This window comes from Perissodus microlepis, chromosome 17 (genome assembly GCF_051167445.1).
Source record: "Perissodus microlepis isolate ML-2025 ecotype Zambia chromosome 17, ASM5116744v1, whole genome shotgun sequence".
In the NCBI taxonomy this organism is placed as follows: Eukaryota; Metazoa; Chordata; class Actinopteri; order Cichliformes; family Cichlidae; genus Perissodus; species Perissodus microlepis.
The window spans coordinates 35,875,092-35,900,798 of NC_140477.1; the positions used below are offsets into that span (position 1 = coordinate 35,875,092).

The window sequence follows — 25,707 nt, forward strand, 5'->3', positions numbered from 1 at the left end:
ATTTTTTCTGATAAAATTAATATTACCACTTCTTTGACTGGGTTTAATGGCTTCAATGCCTATAAAAATTAAGTTGATTTATAATGTTTTTTATTAAAATGTCTTGCAACAGGACTAGTTAAATCAAGTCCCTTAATTAAACTTCTGTGTTCATTAATTCAATCTTTCATAGGGCGTGTTGGGGTGGAATTATTTGAAGTGCCTCAATTCTATGCTTTATATTAACTAAAGTGCCATATAATCATATAGTGTAGTATTAAGTGGACGCGGCCCTGAAAATAAAGGCATTAAACTACGTGTCCCAGCTTTGACAAAGTCAGGCTACCGACCGGACCTCATACCACAGGCTATACCCACCAAGTCTGTATGGTTTATCGAAGATACATAAACAGGGTGCACCTTTAAGGCCAATTGTCTGTATAATGAACTCGGTCACCTATAACATCTAAGTTTCTGGCTTCAATCCTCAACCCGCTGGTAGGCAGCTCTGAACACCACATCCAGAACACTTTGGATTTTGTTGAGAAACCGTGGTTTTGTACGATGTTACATCTCTCTTCACTTGCATCCCAGTCACAGAAGCGTTGGAGGTAGTTTGTAAGAGCTCACAGGATGACCCCAACCTCAGCAACAGGACCGCTCTCAGCATCGACCAAGTGTGTTTGAACTGTGTCTTCATTCCACCTACTTCACATACAAGGGTCAGTTCTACAGGCAGAAACATGGGTGTGCCATGGGCTCCCCAGTTTCACCCATCGTGGCCAATTTGTACATGGAAGAAGTGGAAAAGAGGGCTTTGCTATCCTACCCTGGAACACCACCAAGTCATTGGTTCAGGTATGTGGATGACACCTGGGTGAAAATCAAATCTCAGGACGTTCCACATTTCACGGATCATATTAACTCGGTGGACCGACACATCAAATTCACCAGGGAGGATATGAAAAGTGGCAGGTTAGCCTTCTTAGACTGTGAGATTTCCATCAGTAATGGGGGACATCTAAAAGCTGACGTGTACCGGAAACCTACGCATATGGGTCAGTATTTAAGGTTTGACTCTCATCATCCACTGGAGCACAAACTGGGTGTCATCAGGACGCTACAACACAGAGCGAACACCATCCCCACAGACACAGCAGCCAGGGAGGCAGAAGAACATCAAGAAGGCCCTGAGTAAATGTGGTTATCCCAGCCGGACACATTTACTAATGTACAGTTATAAATGTTTTTTGTAACTCCATGCACATTTACAAATGTTTTGCACATTTGCATAATGTACTGTTTATAAGATTGGGGAAACCTGCAGTCAGCTGAGACTCCACTTGGATGAGTTACGAAATGTTTCTCCCACTGAAAACGCTACGTCCAGATGAACAAAATCAACTTTTGGAGATTTGCTTACCTGGATGATTGTGAATGCATCAAGGCATTTTAGCCCATCTCTAATATTTTTACCTCTTATGAGTTATCATTGGTGGTTCTTTAAAGGTCCCTAATAAGTTTGGATCATTTTGAAGGATATGCCAATGTTTTAAAATAATTTCTTTAATGTTTCTGGTTTTTGGTGTGAAGGTTGTGCAAAAGACAAGATTGGATTTAAGTTTTGGAGGTTTCTTGGTTTCTAAATTCTTACATAAAAGATAGCTCTCATGTGAGGATATTTTATTTTTTATTTATCTTTATCTTCTTCATGCACCTTGGAAGTAGGTGAAGTTGTGCCAGAAGTATTTGTTGCTATCAATGGCCAAGAGTACCATTCACAGAGAGTTTGGGGAAAGGCTGCAATTCATTGTCTGGCAGTGTAAAAGGTAAAAGGTGTCTTTTACTGAAATGTGGCTTTCAACTGACCACTCTGCCATACAAGCCACATTGGTGGAGTGCTGCAGAAATGGTTGTCCTTCTGGGAGGTTCTCCTGTCTTCACAGGACAATACTGCAGCTTTGTCAAAACATCGGATTCTTGGTTATCTCCCTGACTACAAGAAAATTTAGTTTACCTGCATTTAACACTACACGATATTTGGTAAGAGGAAGGTTGAAAAGAAAATAATGGTGGTTGCAGTTAGTAGATGAACCCATGGTAATTTTAAAAGTCCTAGGTGTTTTTCAGAAAAGTTGACAGGTATTTGACGCTTTCCAATATTTTAGTAGCTCCCCCTATGGGATGACTTTGGATATCCTAGGTTACTTCCTTCTTGAGTTAACACATTCCAGTGATTCCTGAGATTAGGGACAAAACAGGTTTTAATTTTCTAAAATATATTTTTTGATTTTTCAAAAACATATTTACATATAATTGTTACACAAAGTTTTGGCTGTCTCACCATGTTTTGGTCTCCCAGGTGTAACATTTTTTTTAATAATTTATGTTTTTGCTGGAGAAGTGCAAGGTTTTTGTCAACACCATCTGACACAAAGAAATGCAAAAATACATATTCTAAATTAAGTTGTTTCAGCTATTTTGACTATTAACAGCTTCTCTGTTCTATTGTTTATGCACATATGTTTTCAAACTAAAAACTATGTTTAAAAGTAAGATTCTTTGGCTTTTTATTATTAGAGTTACAGTCATACATATTTTCAGAAGCTTGTATTTAATCTCTATAAGAAACAATCATATTTAGCAGCATGCAAATTACACATTTATTGAGTAATTATTGGAAGATCATGAGGGAGGAAAATATATGGTTCTCCAAAAGAGAAAAATAAAAATAAAAGTTGACAAGGTGCTGACGGTGGTGACACACTAGTAGAAAACAAGATATTATTTCTTTCAAAATGACCATTAAACCTTAACAACCTTTGTAATATCACAAGACACATCATAACAATTCTGTTTTTGCACATGTCAAGTTCTACATCTTAATAGTTCACCAGCAAGTAGCTGCCTGCTCCTTGATTCCTAAAGTTCTCTGTGGTTGTGTGTTTAGACCCTGCTGGACTTTCTCTCCTTTTGTCTCTGTGCTTGTTTCCAAACCTTCTCTTCTGCCTTTCTCTTCCTTTCAGATCACTGATGTTCTTTATTTTTCCCTCTTTCACTCTATTTCTCCATCTGTCCCTTTCCTTTATGAGAAACTCTTTCTTCAACTCAGGCTGGCTGTTAATTTTTTCTCTCCTTCTTTTTTGATCCTCCCTGTTCCTTCTCTTTCGTTCCTCTACTGACAGCTTCCCCTTTGCCATTCTAGCCTGAAACATACCATTTTGTAATCACTATAATTTTTCTGAACCATATGCATTTATACAGATTAAGGATGAATATTCACAACACAATTATGTATTAAGCAATAGAAATGCTATCCGGTCTTCAAATCTGATATTAGTCATTTCCAGGTACAAACTCCGCTGCACATCCCAAAGTCAAAGGAACTCTGCGGCATTACTGAGAGTTACAAACTGTCTAAATTCTGTCATCTTTAATAAAATGATCAGTGTGGCTGAGTTAGAAGTTAGCTCGCTGGTTTCCACCTACATTCCAACATAAATGGAGACAGAAAACTAAACAACAGTGACGTTTGTAGGGTTACTGAAGTTGGGCTAGCTGGTATATAATGATGTCCTAGGTGATCGCTACTGACACAGCTATGTTAGCATAACATAAACACAGTGAAGCTGGAGGATGAACACTAACTTTTTTCCACTTGATAAAAGTTAATGCAAGGGTTTCTGATGGTTAGGCTGACAGTGATCACTGACTGTTTTTAGGGGCTTGTTCAGATTAAATAGAACAAGATAAAAAGCATTAAAACATTTTACAAGCACAACAGGCTTAATAAATACAGAGTAGTTTAGGCACGGAAGCAGGATTCATACATCATCACTTAAAGAACAGCTCTCGGGCACAGCTAGCTCAGTAGATGCCACATGATCCGAAGATTGGGCGTTCAAATCCAACGAACAGTGGCTATCCTGGATTGGTAGCTGCCCACTGCATCACTGAGTGAATGGGTTAAATGCAGAGGACTAAGCATTTTCCTACAGGATTAATAATGTATACATAAACAACGAGATTCAAGATAAGGCAAATTTGATAATATCTGACACATCTGTAAAGCAGAAATATCAGTAAAATACACAGGAAGTAATATGACTGAAATATTAATAAAAATAACTTAATGTAATTGATGAATAGCACACTTTTGTGACATTTGTCAACACCATTAGAAAAGGGTCAACACCCTCAGACAAAAATCCTGATGGTGCTGACAAAATACCCTACTCTCTCATAACACGTTTTTCTGACAGAAGCCATCTTGCATTTCATCGACTTTGGTGTTGACGCACTATGGTTGTGAGTTTTATCAGAAAGGTGTGTCATAAATGAAATAAAAATAAAAGAATTATCACAGCAGTGGGCTCATGGCATGTGTATCAAACAGGAAGTGGTAAAGGGGTCCTCAAAGTGTAAGCTACCCACAATAATTCATGAATTTTTTGTACTTTTAAAAAAAATCTGGTGGTGTTGACAAAAACTCTGGACACAATTTTAATCACTTAAAAAAATATGTAAAAATAAATTTTCAATTGCATATTTTGATATTATATAAGGTATTGACTTCAATACTTAGTGACGAGAGCCATGATGTTTAATTTTACATTACTTTTCATTTTTTTTCTGTATTTTAATATTGTCACACCTGCTTCTGGACAATGGATTTTTAAGGTACTGGTAATGTGCTGTACCATTTAAAATAAATATATATGTATAAAAAAATGCTAAATCATACTTTTGTAGTATAAACATTGCCTTGGTTTGTCTTTTAGTCAGTTGGGTAACACTTGTATGCATATTTTTAACCCCAAAATTGGGTTTTACCTGGTGAACATGTTTTGTCCCTTATCTCACGAATCACTGATTCACAAGATTTTCAGAAAACTTTACCTGTAGGATTCAAACTAATGGTATCAATTTAAAAATCCTACGTTGCCTCGTTCTCGCATTGACTTGAGTATCCACACCGACTGCCTGGCAGGGTGACAATACCCCATCAGCCTTTGAGATGTGAGAATGTTGTATAAAGTGCTTTGAAAGGACTTCAAGGAAAATTTTAAGTTTTGGTGTGATTTTTAATGTACGGTTTATATATAGGTGATGGTTCTGGTTTTCATTGACCCGTGCCATGTTCTTAATAAAGTGCACATTTTATGGCATAAATTTGCAACATGTATACTTCATTTGTCAATTTATCATTTCTCGTATTTGTTTAGCAGTATAATTGAAAATACAGTTATAGTTGGTGTGTACTAAAAATGTGAAGTATGAAGTAGCCTTTGCAAACAGATTCCTATTTAAACAAACAATGACAATGGTGACACATGTTAACAATATAACATTAATTAAATGTACATATTTACACTGACAACAGGTAAAATATTGAATATTTTACAGTTTTATATGAAATGTCGCTGTACTGTACAGAAGAGCTTTTGATAAACCAAAGACCGAAATGGTGGCACCTCTACAAACATCTGAAACAACTCAAAATAGTTCCCTCAGGGCTGTTAGCAAAAAAAAGAAACGTAAGAATGTATAGTTTTACATTTGGGCCAGAAGCCTGATTCATGTTTTATATGCAGTCCATGTATATATTGTTGAGGATCATCTTCTGTTAGCCATGAAGCTTGTTTCATTCTTCCACTTATAGCCTTCACTCACAGGGAATCCTACATTTAAAGTCAAGTTTAGGAACATGCAGTGAGATTAAACACATTTAAAATAATTTTTTACTTTACCTAAATGAATAATTAATGAATAATAATCCAAAACATTTTAAAGACTTCAAAAGTACACACTTTGTTTCTGTGGAGTGTCCCGATTTCTGGCCTTGGTCAGCTGAATGGCTTCACACTTGGTCCTCTTCATCAGAGGAGGTACAGACGGATAGAAGCTGTGTCTCCGCCTGGGTGCCACATCATCACCAGATCTACCTTTCTTCATTGACTTGAAACTGTTCTGGGTTCGTAGGTTACTCTCCACACTAGTTTTTTGATCTCTCCTGGTTGGGACAAAGCTCTTTTGACGGTCATTAAACACTTGCTTCTTGGCTGAATGCTGCATGCATGTAAAGGATGATGGGTCCTTTGTATGAGTGTAAGACTGACTTAATGTTGAGGTGCTGCTGTAGGAATGAGATTGCTGTAAACTGTATAAAGAAAAATGTCGTCTGGCACTAGCTGAGCTGGTATTAGTTTTAGAAAGTAATGTATGGTGTGTATCAGTGTGGTGCGTTCCTCTGTATCCAGTCTTGTCATTTATCTCTTTGTAAAAATGTTGCGTCTCCTTTTTAGAGGAGCGAGTGTTTTTGCTGGTTTCTGGTGTCACCAGAGTTGCATTTTTTTGGACTGTAGACTGCTCCATGTGCTTCAGGTGCTCACTAGGCTGAGAAGCTTTCTGAACAAAGAAGTGAGGACTCACAGGATTAGGACTCAAATCCAGAGTCTGGGGATACCGCTGAGGCATGTACTTGGAGGATGGACTAGTTTGTGCATAAAGTAAGGCATCATTGCTGCCCTCAGTTTGTGATGAAAGTACTATGGTTCTTCTCTTCTGTGTGTTAACGCATTTTTCTAATGCTTTTTCCAAAGTCCTTTTAGCCTTTTGTTGAACATGCTTGTGGCAAGCTTTAGTGGAGTATACCTCCCTCTCCCCAGACTTCAGAAGCTTCCCAGATGAGTCTTTGGATGACAGACTGATTTGAGAGTTTTCATTGGCAAAAATGTTGGTTTGAGCTTCCATGAAGGTACCATTGCTATTCTCCATTTCTAAAGAAATTGTCTTCCTTTTGGTAAGGACTTTTTCCATGTCTGTTTCCACAGTTTTTGAGGTAGGTGGTCTGTTGGCTTTTTGCTGAAAATGCTTAGGATGCCTTATAACTTGAATCAGTTTTCTCTTCTTTATACTGTGCGATAGTGTAAAACTTACATCCCGTCTCTTTTCTTTCAACTGTGGATGTTGAAGTTTGGATTGATGCTGAGACTTTGTGTCTGCAGGAAACATACCAGGCTCTTTGGTCTTTGTTTTAGCACTTTCATGCTTGCCGTCCTGCGTTTTATTATTTTTCCTTTTTTCACCTTGTGAAGTACCATCCCTCCCCATCGACTCAGAGATGACTCCACTTCTCCTCTTGACATGTCTGTTACTTTGGTTTCCATCATCCTCTGTGTCAGATATTACTATAACAGCAGGATCATCTGAAATGCTTCGTGCTTTTCTACCATGGTGAGATCCAATATTATTACGTGTTTTTGTCCTATTTGGAAGGTCAGGGTTCCCACTCTGGATCACTTCGTCACAACATCTGGATAAATCTATAGATGTAAGTCCATTGGTTTGACAGTTTCCTTCCACAGTTTCAGGAGAAGGTTTCTTCAGTTGATTAAGGCTGGCAGCTCCACTGTTCTCTGTGCGCGTAGAGAATAATCTCTTTGTTTTTGTCTCTGGACAGCTTTGGACACCTTCATCCTCGGTGTCAGAATCAAGGTTGATGATGTCATCCTTTTCTGAAGACTTGCTTCTGTTCCCCGTTTGACTTGGTTGTAAATTTGCCATCTCATGGTCTTCATTTTCTTTTTCAGAACCAGAGTCATTTTTCTCTGCTGACGCAGGCGCTGACAGGTCATTTAACAACTGTTTGGACACGGTCAGATAGTTACGTCCTGAATCAGGAGAGTAATCGGAACTATCGTCAGTTTCACAACTGTCATCAGGATCACTATGTGACTCCCTATTTTGTGGTCTCTGAGCTTTAGTCTCAGTTGTGCCCCAGGAAGAAGGCACCATGAAGGACTGTTGCATTGTCTCTCTAGATTGTATGACTTTTGCTAGATGAGAAGGTGTTTCAAAAACCTCCATCATAGAAAAAGCAGAAGCTGGCACCTGGTTTGGAACAGATCCGGGTACCTCACCGACAGCTGGATTTGTGTCACTTTGTTTTACCTGGTCTTCATGCTCACCATCATGCTGTGAACCCGTTTCTGGGTCAGCCTGGCCTTCATCTGCTGGTTCCCATTTAACATCTAATACGCTAATAGGCATAACAAGCCAATCATCGTCCTCATCAGTCTCCTCTTGATCTTGTGCATCAGAAATGGGGCTCAAAGAGCAGCTTGCTTGCCAATCTAAATGTTTCTCACTGTCACATTTAGGACATAAGAAACGTTCAAACCCATCCTCAGTTTCAACAAAACACGGACAAGAGCAATCTTGTGCTATGCCAAGTGTTTGGTTCTTTGCAATCTTGGCCTGACTCTGCACACGTCCAAACTGCGTAATACTGGCTTCAGACACTTCACATGAAGGTGAAGGTATCTCCTCGCCATTATTATCAACTTCTGGATTCTCATCTTCACTCACATCTTCATTTAAAGGGTCCCTTTGATTTGTGTTCAGGAGATTCGTGTCCATATTTGATAAATTTTCTGTGTCTGAAATATCTTCATATTGTGGATCTTTTACAACCGTTACACAGAACAGCTCTCCACTGCTCACTTTAAGTGCATCTCTTCCTTTGAATAAACAAGCCTGTAAACACACACCAATTGTATCCTCTTCAGCATTTTTATAGCTTGTTTGGTTGCGCACCGATTGTTCACTTTGGTACACAGAGACTCGTGTTTTGCCAAGCTCAGTTTTATCAGTTAATGAATCTAGGCTGGAAAGTGCAACTGCATCCTTAGATTCAACATGGCAGTAGTGTTGGTCTTCAATTTTCTTAAGTTGGTTTACATTTTTATCTTGATTTCCAAGCCTCAAACCCGCTCCTTCAATTGGTTTGAGGCTAACATCCTCCCTCTCCCATCTCACATGCTTGGATAACAAAGGTAGAGTGCCTGGTGTTTCTTTGAGTCTCTCACGCTCTCCTTGTGAGGAACTGCAGCTGACCGTTAATCCTGGGTACTTCTCAGTCTCTTCTGGCACGGTGACTCCAGACACTGCTGTCACAGTCACTGGACTCTCTGCTTCATTCTTTGTGCAAGTGGCAGCAACATCCAACATGACATGTTGATAATCTGTGGACATAAAGAGATGAAAGTTACTTATATCGCCACTCCAGGTTTGGTGCAGTGTGATTCAGAAAAGTTGTCCAGCTCTGCAATTCTTTTTACCTTCTTCAGTCTAGCATTTGGATTCTTTGGTGCAGGTACTGAATAATTAGGAGTGGTTATACATTAGTTCATCAACACTGGCATTTCTTTTACCTTCAGTTATCAGAACATGACTGACAACCCTTTACAGACATAATTCGATCCAAGCAGATGCATTTTGGGAGAATGTTTCAAACTTTATACAGCAGAGATTAGTGTACCTTTTAAACAGTTCTCTGATGCAGATGTATCATAATTCTTGTTAGAGCTGGGAAATAATTCTGTTCCTTTGCTGCTTTTCAACCCGTCTTGGTCAAGAGGTTGTCCAGTGCAGTGTTGAATCCCAGAAGCGTTGGAAGTCTCTTTCTTCTTTACGTCTGACTTGTAAAAGGCAATCTCTTTATTGATGAAGTCAAACATTTCATCTGTCCATGATTTGGCTTTCTCAACTTCAAAATCTTCACATTTTGTTGGTTGACGGCTGTGAGAATAAGGAGAGATCTCCCGCTGTCGTTTCCTCTTCAGTCCACAGTTTGTTGAATTTCTCACTTCTTGATTCTTACAATGTCGTTCATCTGAAATATCAGCTCCAATATCAAGTTCAACATTGGAACCCATTTTGTCTCTTGAAGATGAGGTGGTAATTAAGGATCTACAACAATGGGCATGATGTGGACACCTTGTTCTTAATCCCTGGAGAGCATACATCCTGTAAAAACAATATAAAAGCAAAATCTGGGTTATAGTTATACAATTAGGTTAGAACAGAATAGTTCCCTTGAGGCCATTGTTGTGATTTGCCGATGCACACAAATATACGCACACACACACACACACAGGTGAGTGGCCTGAGTGATGAGGTGGGGTATGGGGGCCTATCATTTGTTAACAGTTTAAATGGCCAACATGGAGACAAATGCCACCATTCTCCATTTAAAATGAGGGCAGTGAACCTGTCTGTGCCTCCTGAAGCCCATTAAGAGTTATTTTGTTTTAAAGATGTTCAGCGGACAAGTTCTCTACCTCCGCCCTGTACACAGTCTTATCTCCATCAGAGTTGAGCTGAAGATGTCGTATATTATGTTGTTGAATGCTGAGCTGTCCATGCAGAGCATCCTTACGGAGCTCTTCCCGTTCTCCAGATAACTCGGCTCTCTGTGAAGTGATGGTGATTGCTTACAGAGCAAATCAGTCCATGGAGGATGCAAACTGTTGGGTGTAGACAGTCTCTGATGTGCTGAAATAGTATTCACTCAAAACACTTAATTATTATAGAAGTAAGGGCTATAGGTCTGTAGTCATTCAGGCTGTCTATACCAGCCTTTTTGGGGACGTGAATGATAGTGGAGGCCTTCAGACAGGTAGATGGGGAATGGTGCCATGAGTCAGGGAGAGGATGCACAGGCTTTAACCACAGCCCCTGAGACTGGCAGCTCTCCTGGGGTTCACCGCTCTCAGTCTCCTCTTAATCATTACAGGGAGTGCAGAATTATTAGGCAAATGAGTATTTTGTCCACATCATCCTCTTCATGCATGTTGTCTTACTCCAAGCTGTATAGGCTCGAAAGCCTACTACCAATTAAGCATATTAGGTGATGTGCATCTGTTATGGCCAGAGGCCTTGGAGGGAGTGAAACTGCCTTTTTGTTTATGCAAATCCAAGAGTGCTAGGACTCGTGGAGGATTGGCTGCTGGGAGTCCGGTGCCAGCCTTTTATGCAGATCGCAGTGTGTCAGACCTCACGGACGATTGGCTGCCGGGAGATCCCATGGCCACTCCAAGACCAATTGACTGGCTGATTGTCTGCACCTGGGAGTATAAAAGGCTGAAGATCCTTCACACTATGGGGAACTGCCGCTCTGAAGTGACATGCAGTGTCCTCCTCGTTGCCTCTCACTTGAACGTTGTTTGTTGAAACTGTTTGCTGTGTTGCTCTTAGTTTGCTAAACCAGCTGAACTTAGTTTCATTAGAGTTTTGTGATGCTGGCTTGCCTTAGTTAACCCCTAGCTTTTATTTTGTGTGCTGCCACCTTGCCTTAGTTAACCTTTAACTTATACTCTTGACTGTTTTTTCTTTATGTAATAATTGTTTGCCCAGTGGTCTGTTGGTTTTCTGTTCAAAGTTTGAGATTAAAACCTTTTTCTTTACTCAGTTTTGTGTTGGGGGCTTGTGTATGTTACTCCTTCCCTGACGCCTAGCAGAGGGGGTCGTAACATAAGTCTTTGACCGATACATACACAAGCCCCCAACACAAAACTGAGTAAAGAAAAAGGTTTTAATCTCAAACTTTGAACAGAAAATCGACAGGGCTGTTCAACAGACCACTGGGCAAACAATTATTACATAAAGAAAAAACAGTCAAGAGTATAAGTTAAAGGTTAACTAAGGCAAGCCAGCATCACAAAACTCTAATGAAACTAAGTTCAGCTGGTTTAGCAAACAAAGAGCAACACAGCAAACAGTTTCAACAAACAACGTTCAAGTGAGAGGCAACGAGGAGGACACTGCATGTCACTTCAGAGCAGCAGTTCCCCATAGTGTGAAGGATCTTCAGCCTTTTATACTCCCAGGTGCAGACAATCAGCCAGTCAATTGGTCTTGGAGTGGCCATGGGATCTCCCGGCAGCCAATCGTCCGTGAGGTCTGACACACTGCGATCTGCATAAAAGAAGGCTGGCACCGGACTCCCAGCAGCCAATCCTCCACGAGTCCTAGCACTCTTGGATTTGCATAAACAAAAAGGCAGTTTCACTCCCTCCAAGGCCTCTGGCCGTAACAGCATCTCTGTAATGAGAAGGGGTGTGGTCTAATGACATCACCCTATATCAGGTGTGCATAATTATTAGGCAACTTCCTTTCCTTTGGCAAAATGGGTCAAAAGAAGGACTTGACAGGCACAGAAAAGTCAAAAATAGTGAGATATCTTGCAGAGGGATGCAGCAGTCTCAAAATTGCAAAGCTTCTGAAGCGTGATCATCGAACAATCAAGCGTTTCATTCAAAATAGTCAACAGGGTCGCAAGAAGCGTGTGGAAAAACCAAGGCGCAAAATAACTGCCCATGAACTGAGAAAAGTCAAGCGTGCAGCTGCCAAGATGCCACTTGCCACCAGTTTGGCCATATTTCAGAGCTGCAACATCACTGGAGTGCCCAAAAGCACAAGGTGTGCAATACTCAGAGACATGGCCAAGGTAAGAAAGGCTGAAAGACGACCACCACTGAACAAGACACACAAGCTGAAACGTCAAGACTGGGCCAAGAAATATCTCAAGACTGATTTTTCTAAGGTTTTCTGGACTGATGAAATGAGAGTGAGTCTTGATGGGCCAGATGGATGGGCCCGTGGCTGGATTGGTAAAGGGCAGAGAGCTCCAGTCAGACTCAGATGCCAGCAAGGTGGAGGTGGAGTACTGGTTTGGGCTGGTATCATCAAAGATGAGCTTGTGGGGCCTTTTCGGGTTGAGGATGGAGTCGAGCTCAACTCCCAGTCCTACTGCCAGTTTCTGGAAGACACCTTCTTCAAGCAGTGGTACAGGAAGAAGTCTGCATCCTTCAAGAAAAACATGATTTTCATGCAGGACAATGCTCCATCACACGCGTCCAAGTACTCCACAGCGTGGCTGGCAAGAAAGGGTATAAAAGAAGAAAAACTAATGACATGGCCTCCTTGTTCACCTGATCTGGACCCCATTGAGAACCTGTGGTCCATCATCAAATGTGAGATTTACAAGGAGTGAAAACAGTACACCTCTCTGAACAGTGTCTGGGAGGCTGTGGTTGCTGCTGCACGCAATGTTGATGGTGAACAGATCAAAACACTGACAGAATCCATGGATGGCAGGCTTTTGAGTGTCCTTGCAAAGAAAGGTGGCTATATTGGTCGCTGATTTGTTTTTGTTTTGTTTTTGAATGTCAGAAATGTATATTTGTGAATGTGGAGATGTTATATTGGTTTCACTGGTAAAAATAAATAATTGAAATGGGTATATATGTTTTTGTTAAGTTGCCTAATAATTATGCACAGTAATAGTCACCTGCACACACAGATATCCCCCTAAAATAGCTAAAACTAAAAACAAACTAAAAACTACTTCCAAAAAAATTCAGCTTTGATATTAATGAGTTTTTTGGGTTCATTGAGAACATGGTTGTTGTTCAATAATAAAATTATTCCTCAAAAATACAACTTGCCTAATAATTCTGCACTCCCTGTAGCTTACAGCTTGAAGTGTTTAAGGTATGTGCTAACTAAAAATAAAGGCAAGATGATGGTTTATTAAACCTTTAATGAAATTTGCAGGTTGTCTCGGTGGAGAAATATAAATAGGACACTGGAGTAAATTCTCTACAGTCTCACTCTTCTGTTTAATGTTTATTCAGCTGTGTGAAAACTAACTTTGATCTCAGCAAACCGATTTACTCAGGGACAAATAAAACCCTGAAAAATGCCAAAAACATTTTAAAGTTATCTAAGTGACTTATATATCATGTTTAACCTGAGTAGCGAAAGACCGAGGGGGGTCTGAAAACGATGTGCCGGGAGTTCGTTCTTTACGCCGGCTCTAGTGAGCCTTGAACCCCGGCTAGCTATCGAGCCAGTGGTTAACAGAAGTCTCCAAAAACCTGAGAGCACCTTTGCAAGTATGTGATGTCTTGATAAACTGAGCAGATATTTGAAGTTTACACAGCTACATTCACACTTGAAAATATCTTTAAAGTTTATTTTGTGACCCAGAAAGAGAAATAAGAGTAATATTAAAACTAAGTAGCTGCCGCCATTGTTGGAAACTGGAATTGGCTGGGCCGCGCTATGAATTCTGGGATAGGTTGGGCCACGAAGGATACACCTGACCCATCCTTCAAATCTGGGGGAAAAGGAGGACACATTTGTTGGCTGCATTTGGAGCAGTCTTCGAATTTGGACAGCCTTTGTTGCGACACTGTAACATAATCGGCCTACAAATGTGGCCTCCGAAGGATGCCACCACAAAATCTGGACACAGCTACGATACCGGAGATAGCTTCTTCTTCGGCGTTTAACGGCAGCTGGCATCCTTGCTCATGCATTGCTGCCATCGTCTGTTCCAGTCCGTTATTATACTCTTAAATTCTACTACTTATTCCTGCGTCTTTCAGGATCTTACAAAGCTTCAAACGACGCGTCGACGATTTTAATAGTCGATGTAATCGTGACTAAACGACTAACTGTGGCAGTCCTGACTACAAACTGAACAGACATGACTGGGGGATAGGATTGCCTTGACAGTGTGAGCAGTTGTTAGAAGACGTAAAGTCCATCTTGAACATCCGATGACGTGTATAGTGCACTATATAATATTTTGTATTGTATTCATTGTAGACTGGGATTTCTAATCAATTTAAAAGGTTTTTAAGCATACCTGAGACCAGAAGGTTTGGTCTAAGCTGACTGATGCTTCCCATTTTGTAATCTGAAGTGATTCTTGATCTACCTTAGAGAGTGTCCTGTATATTTGAGACAGTAATTTGAGAGTTTTAAGATAAAGAAATTGTACCACACTTGGTGTTTGTAATTCAACCTCTGTCCAGAGGAGTTTTTTTTTTTTTTTTTTTTTTTTTTCCTGTTCTCATGCTGTCCTCCCATAGGTGCCCAGCATGAGTAGAGGTCTCTTTTTCCTCTTCTACTTTCCCATTGTTGTGTACTTTTTCAGTGTTTTTCTGTAACGCTGCCGATCTCCGACCTGTATTCCCATGTGATGTCTATGTTGTGTGTGTGTGTGTAAGTCGGGGGGGGGGGGGGGGGGGGGGGGGGGGGGGGGTTCTATTCCACTGCGGGGCAACCTGCATGTGGCCAATAAAGCCTTTCATTCATTCATTGGTGTACGTTTGCATGGGATTAATGAAGACTCCGTCATTGCTTACAAACTCCCACCAGCTGTCAGAGAAGAGCTGACGTTGAGGTTTTAAAGCATTCATGTCGTTTGATGTTTGAGCTGATAAATGGTAGATCTGAAATCTCTAAATTATTGCATAGTGCCCGTTCTACATCCAGCCAGGGCTCATCTAAGAGGGTGTGTTTTAACCATCCTGTGATGAACTGAAGCCTGTTGGCTAAGAAGTAGTGCTGAAAGTTAGGCAGATCTGGTCCTCCTTTGTCCCTTGTAGTGTTTTTAAGCTGATACGCAGGGGTTTCTTTCCAAATGTATTTGGAAATATACAAAGATGGTTTACCTGAAATCACTTAATTTTTGGCAAGACCATCATTTTTATTGAAGCAATGCTTCCCATGAGTGATGTGGGTAGAGATTAGGGCTGGGCGATATATAAGAGATATAAGATATAAGATGTGACAATATCCTTTATATCAATATAGTCTAGGTTACGTTATAATTATACTTGTGGAGCCGCAAGTTTGCCTCTCTTTCGTCCACTTTTGTCTCTAAACAACGTTACTTGGCGCCTCGCCTCTCTCCCCCTCCTCCCCCACCGCTTCACCTGCAGGCAAAGACAAGATGGACACGGCAAATCTCCGTTAACGAGCTACTGCACATAGCCCCGTGCGTGGGGCTGGACGGCATGAACGTGTTAACGAGCTAACCGCGCTAATGCCATGCAGCCCACAGGGGCTGCGCGGACTAAAATCCTTTAATTCTCTCAAAAGTTGACAGTGTGCCTTATGTATGAATTCTGGTTGTGCTTGATGACCGCGAACTGATTTTATGTGGTACACGGCGCTCAGCAATACGTCAAAAAATTTTTTAGTACGACTTTGGTAAGCTATGGAGCTGCACCACTCTATGGATTGTCGGAGCATTACGGCTACCGAGGAGCCTCGCGGAGTGATACGTACTGTGCTTCAACGTAATATTTCCGTACGTGTGTGTATAAGGACCATAAATTGCACCTGTTCAGCGACGTGGTTACAAAGAGGATTTCAAACTCCAGGCTGTCAGTCACGCAGTAGAAGTTGGGAATAGAGCAGCTGCGAAATCTGTCTTTGTTATTATGCTCATCGTCTTTTAGTTTACATTTTGACTGCACAATTGTGAGCTTTTTGTTATGCAGAAAAAACAACATTGTTTTATTTTTGGAGCATTATCATTTAATAAATGCTAATAATTTAGTTTGAGTAATTTTTTCATGTACATCTATGCTGTATGTTATGTGCCTGGGCCCCTTCCGGGGGGTGGGGTGCCCTCAGGCCTCTGGGCCTGAAGCCCGGTCCTCTCTGGCACAGCTGGCTGCCGGCAGAGCCTGCGGGGACGCCAGTGCAACCCCCTCTGGCCTCTGCTCCGTGACCTCTCGTTTAGGGCTCTACTCAGCTCTTCCCAGGAGGGTGGCACGGTTCCCCCCCTTTGGTGGTCCTCCTCGGGTCCTCGTACTCTGGGGCCTCTGGATGTCTGGGGCCTGGATCTCCTCCATACCTGCTTCATGCCCTGGGGGACGGGGCTATGGCTCCCCACACTCCCTAGCAGATCGTTACATGGAGAAACCTTTGGAATACAAGCATGCTGATCCACACAGGTGCACGCAGGTGTACACACGAGTGTTCACAGACGTGGACTACGCCTTTCTTGGCTGCTGCCTCAAAGCACATTGTGCGCTGTTTATCTTGCGTGCTGCACAATACAGGGCTTGCAAAATCGCTAGCCCGACGCCCCGGGGCTAGCGATTTTTCCAGTTGGGCTACCAAAATCTATCTCTGCCCTGCCCGTCGGGCTGCCATAGGAAGGAAAGATATATGTCAATGCTTTTGCATTCTTTCGGAAACGTAGCTGGGTAATTATGTCATTGGCGTTGTTGAGCCACTGTCAATATGTGACATATTGAAATCGTGTTTGAATTTGCGCTTGTTTTTTGCTTTCACTTTGCAATCGCGCAAATTGTGTATAGAGAGCGACAGCACTGATTGGTGAGTGACGATAATTTGTGCACCAATTCCTCTGACGTCGTCTTATCAATCGTTAGCTTACTATGCAAACATGACAAGTGAAATCTCCCGCAGCTTAAACATGTGAGAGGTTGATCGCGCAGAGAATCGCTGAGCATTATGTGAGTGCGTGTGTAAAAGCAGCAGGATATATATTTTAGTTCTGCTGAGCCAAATACGACAGGTCTGGGTGAAGAAGTGACAGCCAAAGAAAAGCTTACCACAAAACGGAAAAGTTATGACAAATCAGACTATAAGGCAAAAAGAAAGTGCAGCTTTATGGTTTCATGGACAAAAGAATTTCTGTGGCTGCAATATGACGAGCTAAATAACCAGGGGTGCACATAAGTGGTCCGCAGGTGCGCATTCGCTGTCAAAATAAAAAACGCGCACAAGATAAGAAGTTGCAACGCGTGTTTGCGTACATAAGATTTTCTGGAGGAGGACAGACATTTGTTTAGAACTCTTAAAGATGTCGAAGAAGCTCCTTTAAAGCAATTACTTTGGTTTTCCTCCACCTCCAAAGAAATGTCAGAAGGAGTCCGAACCACAAAAGAAGCGCGTATTCTCGGAAAAGTGGTTGCAGGAGGTGAGCTGGCTTCAAACAAATGATGAACGCACAGAGAGGTGGTGCAGAATGTGCCGTGAAAATCCCACTCTAGCGGACAAAAACAGTGCCTTTTATATGGACGCAAACGCGCGTTGCAACTTCTTATGTGGTGCGCGTCTTTTATTTTGACAGCGAATGCGCACATGCGGACCACTTATGTGCACCCGTGTAAATAACAATGTTCTGCCGGGTGTGTTGTTGGTTTTCCCTCGATTTCTTAGTCGACAAGCGCCTTTGTTACTGGGACCAGTCATTTTAAGAAAGGCCCCCATTAGAAATGCAAGAAATGCATTATTGCTCAGTCTGCAATATCTTTCAAAGAACAAACACCAATTGCAAATAACATACTAAAAATAAACCTGAAAAATCTGTTTAGAACAGCGTACTATGTTGCAAAGAGTGAACTACCACTGGCACAATTTAGCAGTCTTTGCAAACTTCAAGAAAATGGCCTCGATCTTGGTTCCACTTGCCTCTTACCCGTGACTTCAGTGGAAATTTCAGATTCAGGATCTGACACAGACTGATTCATGTCCTACACAGTTCTTACAAGTTCATAGAAATTTGTTCAATTAGAACCAAGTATTTGAGTTGATGATTGTCATTTTTATACAATGTTGTAATTTGTGTTTCAACAATTTTTTGATTAATGTTTTGTTTTCGTTACAATATTATAAAGTATAATATTGTAACGGAAACAAAACAGGAAACAAAACATCAATCAAAAAATTGCCCTCTTTTTTTATTCGGGCTACTTAAATTTATTTTGGGCTACCAAAAACTGAAGAGTCCCTGCCCGAAGGGCTACCAGGGATTTTGAAATTTTGCGAGCCCTGCAATAGCGTTTAATATTTAGTATCTACTGTTATCTACTGCTAGCTAGTTTATTGTGATGGTGCTGTATTTATTATGTTGCTCTTTTTTGTTTGTTTTCTCTTCTGTTTTTTTTTCTCCATACAGGTGATCCAGGTGTTTTGTTTGTTTTTCTTTCTTCCCCCCTTCTCACCGTCTCTTCTCCCCTCTATTTTTCTTTCTCTCCCTCTCTTTCTTTCTCCCTGTCCTATCCCCCAGTCATGTCTGTCCCGTCTGTAGCAACCGAAAATAAAATAAATACATAATTATAATAAAGGTCAATCAAATGGACCAATATGGCAAGGCCATGATGATCCACTTGGTAAAGTAAATCCGCTCGGCGTCTTTCTTGGCCATCAGACAACAATTCTGATGGCTAAAGATCCAAACGGGACCAAAAAAAAAAAAAAAAAATGTTCCTCCACTATTTAACAAGACAAAATGGATCAGACAAAACAAAACATACAGGGAGTGCAGAATTATTAGGCAAGTTGTATTTTTGAGGAATAATTTTATTATTGAACAACAACCATGTTCTCAATGAACCCAAAAAACTCATTAATATCAAAGCTGAATGTTTTTGGAAGTAGTTTTTAGTTTTAGCTATTTTAGGGGGATATCTGTGTGTGCAGGTGACTATTACTGTGCATAATTATTAGGCAACTTAACAAAAAACAAATATATACCCATTTCAATGATTTCTTTTTACCTATGAAACAAATATAACATCTCCACATGCACAAATATACATTTCTGACATTCAAAAACAAAACAAAAACAAATCAGCGACCAATATAGCCACCTTTCTTTGCAAGGACACTCAAAAGCCTGCCATCCATGGATTCTGTCAGTGTTTTGATCTGTTCACCATCAACATTGCGTGCAGCAGCAACCACAGCCTCCCAGACACTGTTCAGAGAGGTGTACTGTTTTCACTCCTTGTAAATCTCACATTTGATGATGGACCACAGGTTCTCAATGGGGTCCAGATCAGGTGAACAAGGAGGCCATGTCATTAGTTTTTCTTCTTTTATACCCTTTCTTGCCAGCCACGCTGTGGAGTACTTGGACGCGTGTGATGGAGCATTGTCCTGCATGAAAATCATGTTTTTCTTGAAGGATGCAGACTTCTTCCTGTACCACTGCTTGAAGAAGGTGTCTTCCAGAAACTGGCAGTAGGACTGGGAGTTGAGCTTGACTCCATCCTCAACCCGAAAAGGCCCCACAAGCTCATCTTTGATGATACCAGCCCAAACCAGTACTCCACCTCCACCTTGCTGGCGTCTGAGTCGGACTGGAGCTCTCTGCCCTTTACCAATCCAGCCACGGGCCCATCCATCTGGCCCATCAAGACTCACTCTCATTTCATCAGTCCATAAAACCTTAGAAAAACCAGTCTTGAGATATTTCTTGGCCCAGTCTTGACGTTTCAGCTTGTGTGTCTTGTTCAGTGGTGGTCGTCTTTCAGCCTTTCTTACCTTGGCCATGTCTCTGAGTATTGCACACCTTGTGCTTTTGGGCACTCCAGTGATGTTGCAGCTCTGAAATATGGCCAAACTGGTGGCAAGTGGCATCTTGGCAACTGCACGCTTGACTTTTCTCAGTTCATGGGCAGTTATTTTGCGCCTTGGTTTTTCCACACGCTTCTTGCGACCCTGTTGACTATTTTGAATGAAACGCTTGATTGTTCGATGATCACGCTTCAGAAGCTTTGCAATTTTGAGACTGCTGCATCCCTCTGCAAGATATCTCACTATTTTTGACTTTTCTGTGCCTGTCAAGTCCTTCTTTTGACCCATTTTGCCAAAGGAAAGGACGTTGCCTAATAATTATGCACACCTGATATAGGGTGTTGATGTCATTAGACCACACCCCTTCTCATTACAGAGATGCACATCACCTAATATGCTTAATTGGTAGTAGGCTTTCGAGCCTATACAGCTTGGAGTAAGACAACATGCATGCAGAGGATGGTGTGGACAAAATACTCATTTGCCTAATAATTCTGCACTCCCTGTATGTGCTGCCTGTCTGTACTCTACATGGTGTTGAGATCCTAGTTACTTCTGTGCAGAAGTCAGGAATGGCTCTTTGTTCAAAGGCTCAGAGTGTCTGATCCTAAGGGTATCATCTTAATAAGTTAATAAAAACTAAATTTAAGGCAGTGGTGGGGGATTTGCCCAGTAACTAACTACCTTGATCTGAACAGTCTACTTCACTGTCTGCTAGCTGACACAGCATTTATACATATGGTTGTAATAATATTGTTTTAGGTTAAAATGAATTATAAACTACGCCCCGGAAATGAGTCCGACTTATTGCCAGCTATACAGACAAAGATCTTGCAGACGTTTTATGAGGATTGAATGGCCCGTAGCAATGGCCCACACCCCATACCCCCGGACCACCTCCCACAGGACACGGTAGATTGCCTTCTCCAAATTCACAAAACACATGTAGCCTGGTTTGGCAAACTCACATGATCCCCTTCAGCATTCTTGAGAGGGTCCAGTGTTCCATGACTGGGACAAAAACTGCATTGTTCCTCGTCTATCAAGTCTAGTCTAATGGACAGACTCAATTTTCCAACACCCTGGCACAGACTTTCCCAGGGAGGCTAAGGAGTGTTGATCCCTGTCAATAGAAAATTGTACTTAGTAGTCAGTATAGTCTTTTAATGATATAAGTTTGCATATGGTAGAATACTGCATGTAATCATTTGTGTTTAGAAGTATATAGTTGGTGGCATATTGAAAGAATGTGTCATCCTAGGAGGTCTGTAACATTCCAGGGTGTTCTGGCTTCACCCCCACATCCTAGGAGAATGGGAGAGGTCGTACCTTGTCTTATTGTTTTACGGTAGGATTAACGTAGCTATGTCAGTTTTAGTCTAAGTGCCTTTTTTACTATAGATGAACTGTTGGATGTTGGTTAAGGGAAGTGGTTTATGGGGGCGGGCGGGCGGGCGCACACACACACACACACACACACACACACACTAAAGAGCAGGACAATGGGAGAGCGGACTCTTGGAGACCTCGCTTCCATGCGAGCGCTCTGAGAGCTCCCCTTGTACACAAGTAAAACTGTGTTTCTCCTCTCTGATTCTCAGCTGAAGAAGTGTCTTAGAATCTCTTGACAATCCCCTTATAGCACACCCTTCAAGACGGGTACAGCCCCTGATCATCAAGTAACATTGTAGAGCCTTGTTAACCAAGACAACCCTATAACATCCAGAGCCTTCAGGAACTCAGGGTGAACCTCATCCACCCCAGGGGCCCTGCGACTAAGGAGTTGTCTAACTGCCTCAGAGACCTCATTCCCGGAGATGGACAAGTTATTCCTCTCGTCCCCAAACTCTGCTTCCTCTAATGAAGATATGCCAGTGGGATTAAGGAGTTCTTCAAAGTAACCCTTCAACAGCTCAACAATGCCCTCATGCAAAGTCAGCAGCACTCCGCATGCACTATACACACTGCAGGTAGAGCACCGCTTTCCCCTCCTGAGTTGCCTGACGGTTTTGCAAGGGTGTAGATTTGGTTTTGGCATTGGTGGGGATGGATTATTCAACCACCGAACCCTGTCCTGTTTCTTTTTTCTTTTTCCTTTTTGTCTTTGCTTCTTGATTTAAAAAAAAAAAAAAAAAAAAAAGGAGAAATATACTCGCCTACCTAGATATGCTATTCTACGTGCTTTTAAACCATTTAAAATTACAATTCATAGTTTTATGTGAATTATATAATATTAAATTACTATTAAACAAATGACTGAGTATTTTAGGCTTTAGTTTACTTCAGCCATATTCCATATAAATCAGGTATCGTACAAAAATAAAACAAATAGCTTCAAACACAGTCATGAGAATAAAAGAATATGACTTCAAGGACTTAACAACATTACTTCAGTTATAGTACACCAACATCTGTTACATTAGCACTAAGGGAACACTGAATGACCTGGTGGTTTTTGTCCATAAAACTACTCATCTAAGATTACCACAAAGTAAAAGATCTCTCAGCAAAATTATGCAACATTTTAGGCACTATTGCCCCGATCAGATCAGTGAGCTGGGATGTTTTACTCTAAACATGAACTACTGTTACAGCAACAGACATGGACTACTGGTGTCCCACACAACAACACATGCCTTCTCCTCTCGTTAACTGAGATAAACTGCTGGCATATTTGTTTTACATCTATACTGTCCAGTCTCTCCTGGTGGACATGGCAACACGTTATTCATGGTTACATACAATTTTAGACTGATGTGGGCCAAAGCCTAGCACATACTTCCCAACCTTGAGACCTCAGAATTAGGGAGATGTTTAAGTTATTTAAGTGACGTGTATATCATGTTTAACCTGAGTAGTGGGGGGGGGGGGGGGGGGGGGGGGGGGGCTCAGATATTTGAAGTTTACGCAGCTACATTCTTATCTGAAAATATGTTAAAAAGGTTATTTTGCGACCCAGAAACAGTAATAAGAGTAATATTAAAACTAAGTAGCTGCAGTAGTAGTAGCCATTGTTGGAAACTGGAATTGGCTGGGCCAATCTGGGATATGGTTTTTCAATTTTGTTGTCTGGGTGGAAAATCGGAAGAAATTGGGGAGAATGGTGACTCCGGGAGATTTTTTGGCAGGGGCACTGAAATTCGGGATTCTTCCGGAAAAATCGGGAGGGTTGGCATGTATGGCCCTAGCATAGCCTGTAATGTTATTATGACGGACACATTTTATGAGTGAGCTTGACTTTAAGTGACTTACAGGTTTCTTTGAAAAATACTTTCTTATACCCAGGTTCTTCATTTTTGCTGCCGTCCTCCTCTCCTCCTTGCAGGTCCCCGCAGCGCAGGCTTGCCGCTGCTAAAACTAAACAGAGCTCCCTGAAGGGCACAGCCAATCACATTGGCCATATTTGTCACATGAGGTAGGATTCCAGTAGAGAACGTCATTTAACTCTTTGTGCACCGCTGGGTGAATGAGACGTTGACAGATCGTTGTTTTTTGTTTTTTTTTTTTTACTTCTTTCTATCAGTTTTGTTTTTCTTTACTCGAAGAGATCAAATTATTGGTGGGGACAATTCAATAATCGCTGGATATTGGTGGGGACATGGCCCTTCCGTCCATGCCAAATCTATGCCCTTGCCTCACCAACACTACTACTTTTTGCCTCAGCCTCTACCAGAGCCCCGTTCGGCTTGGCCTGTCAGTACATATCAGCTGTCAGTACATATCAGCTGTGTTAGGAGCCCCACAGGCAAACAAGCCTGATAGGACTCCTTCAGCCTGATGGTTAGCTTCACCTCTGGTGTCCACTATCTGGTTTGGGGGTTACCAACATGACAAGTAACAACCACCTTGGGTCCACGGCTCAGTATCTCTCTTCACCCGAGGGTCCAGAACATATGGCCGCAGATCTGATGATTCGATTGCAAAAATCAATCATCAACCTGTTGCCTGGTCTTGGTGCCACGTGCACTTATGGCTGCCCTTTTGTTTGAACATGGTGTTCATTATGGACATACAGGACACCACTCTGCTTCAGATCTGGCAGGTCGGTCCCAATCACGCTGCTCCAGGTCTCACCAGCGTTGCCCACATGAGTGTTGAAGTCTCCCAGTAGGACAACAGGGTCCCCAGGTGGAACTACCTCAAACACCCAGTGACTCCAAGAAGGCTAGGTACTCTGAACCTCCGTTCGGCACAGAAAAACATAACCTTGAGCACTTCTGATGTTAATGAGCATTTTTGTTTCCTCATAAAGAAGGGATCTAACCATGTTCACATTATATTTTTTGGGTGTGTCTTAGCATGTAGGTTTTGAAAATGAAAAGCAGCTATGTAACTAGTTTAGAACCGTGCTAAAACCTTAGAATCTCAGCCAAACACAGAAGAAAAAAGACAGAAACTGGCTTCTCAGTTTCCTCAGTTATTTTCGAAGTCAGCCAGTAGACTAATTATTATCAGGAGCTATTGCAGCTAACTAGCCATATCAGAGCCACTTCAGCCTACTTACTTTCTGTGTTTCAGCCTCAGTAACATCTGCTGCAAGTTTTACACCTCTGATGAAATCTCACAAGTGTAAGTTTATTTTGATACCAAGATTGTTTACACAGAGCTTGTAATTGCAGAACAAGGAGCAAGTTAATACTGGGCCACTGGTATATAAAGAGGTCAGTTGTTACCTTTGGCCTGTCATGCTCAAACTCTCACATTTCAAAGACTCTTTAGACTTTGGGGGTTCTTTTGAACAATCTACAAGAACATTTGAGAGCTACTGCCTCAAAGTTTGACTGAAGAATACGATTTTTTTTTTATTTTTATTTTTTATATTCAACATGAACTTATTAGTTGATAGAAGTAAAATAGCTGTTACTTCACCATTCATGTGACATGGCCATAATGGCATAGCTCAGCTGCTGTCAGGTAACTATAGAAAATGTAATTTCAAACTTAATTTCTATTATTACTCTGACCCACCTCTATACTGCATTAATGAATAACAGCATCTACCACTCAGAGTTAATATTATTGTAACATACCATAGTTTATGGGGTTTTGTTTTGGAATAGAATTTCATGGAAATTTTCAAGGTGTGCACGATGAATTCTTTGTGCACGCGGCTGCTAAGCTCAACACGCGCGGTTTGTTGAATTTACGCGCGAGGAAGTTAATTGCTTTTCCCCACACACATTCACACTCCAACCAGTGCATCGGGAGCAGCTTGCAAACTGCAAACTGGAGCTGGTTCGAACAAACCTGATTAGTAAACAGCCACACCGGCATGTAAAACACATACAAGACTTACAGTTTCACTTCTTTTGAAGTGATGACGCACAAAAAGTGAAATACATTTTGTTTTACATATAAAGTTAACATAAAAGGCACACACACAAATCTTCTGTCAGTTTACTTACCACATTCGCCTTACTTATGACAGTTTCCATCTACTTCGAGGCTTCCACATAAACGCAGCAGCACATTTCCACTCCAGACTAGTAAAATCCACGAGAATGTTGGTTGTCATCAGCAAGAGTCCATGCTTCCTTATAAAATAATAATTAGGACTTATATTTTCCTCACACCCGCTTCTGTTCAAAGGGAATTTTGTCGACAAAGTCCGTGTTCCTGCGAACGGCGGTGTACCAAACACGCACGCTGCCTAGGCCACACACTTCAAACAAACACAACAGAAACGACTCAGCTGCTGCGTTTCCTCTTAACTGTCCCTCTCCCTGAAGGAATGAAAGGGCGAAA

The 25,707-nt window shown here is 41.4% G+C and overlaps 1 protein-coding gene across 1 annotated transcript; it reads right to left on the reverse strand.

Annotated features, from left to right (window-relative positions):
* Positions 1-678: 678 nt before the first annotated feature.
* Positions 679-25,668, reverse strand: LOC146370017 (uncharacterized). The gene is made up of 4 exons (XM_084909487.1): positions 25,368-25,668; positions 9,302-9,789; positions 5,790-9,005; positions 679-5,660 (listed from the first exon to the last, which is right to left on the reverse strand). The coding sequence occupies exons 1-4, from the start codon at positions 25,370-25,372 to the stop codon at positions 5,596-5,598; spliced, it is 3,774 nt and encodes a 1,257-aa protein (XP_084765613.1). The 5' UTR covers positions 25,373-25,668; the 3' UTR covers positions 679-5,595.
* Positions 25,669-25,707: the final 39 nt, after the last annotated feature.

What these genes read in the sequence shown, in the direction of transcription:
- LOC146370017 (XM_084909487.1), bottom strand. An exon ending in ATCAGAGAACTGTTTAAAAG is followed by an intron (nt 9,006 to 9,301) that starts GTACACTAATCT and finishes TTATGTCCACAG; the next exon opens with ATTATCAACATGTCATGTTG. An exon ending in GGACACTCCACAGAAACAAA is followed by an intron (nt 5,661 to 5,789) that starts GTGTGTACTTTT and finishes CTTTAAATGTAG; the next exon opens with GATTCCCTGTGAGTGAAGGC.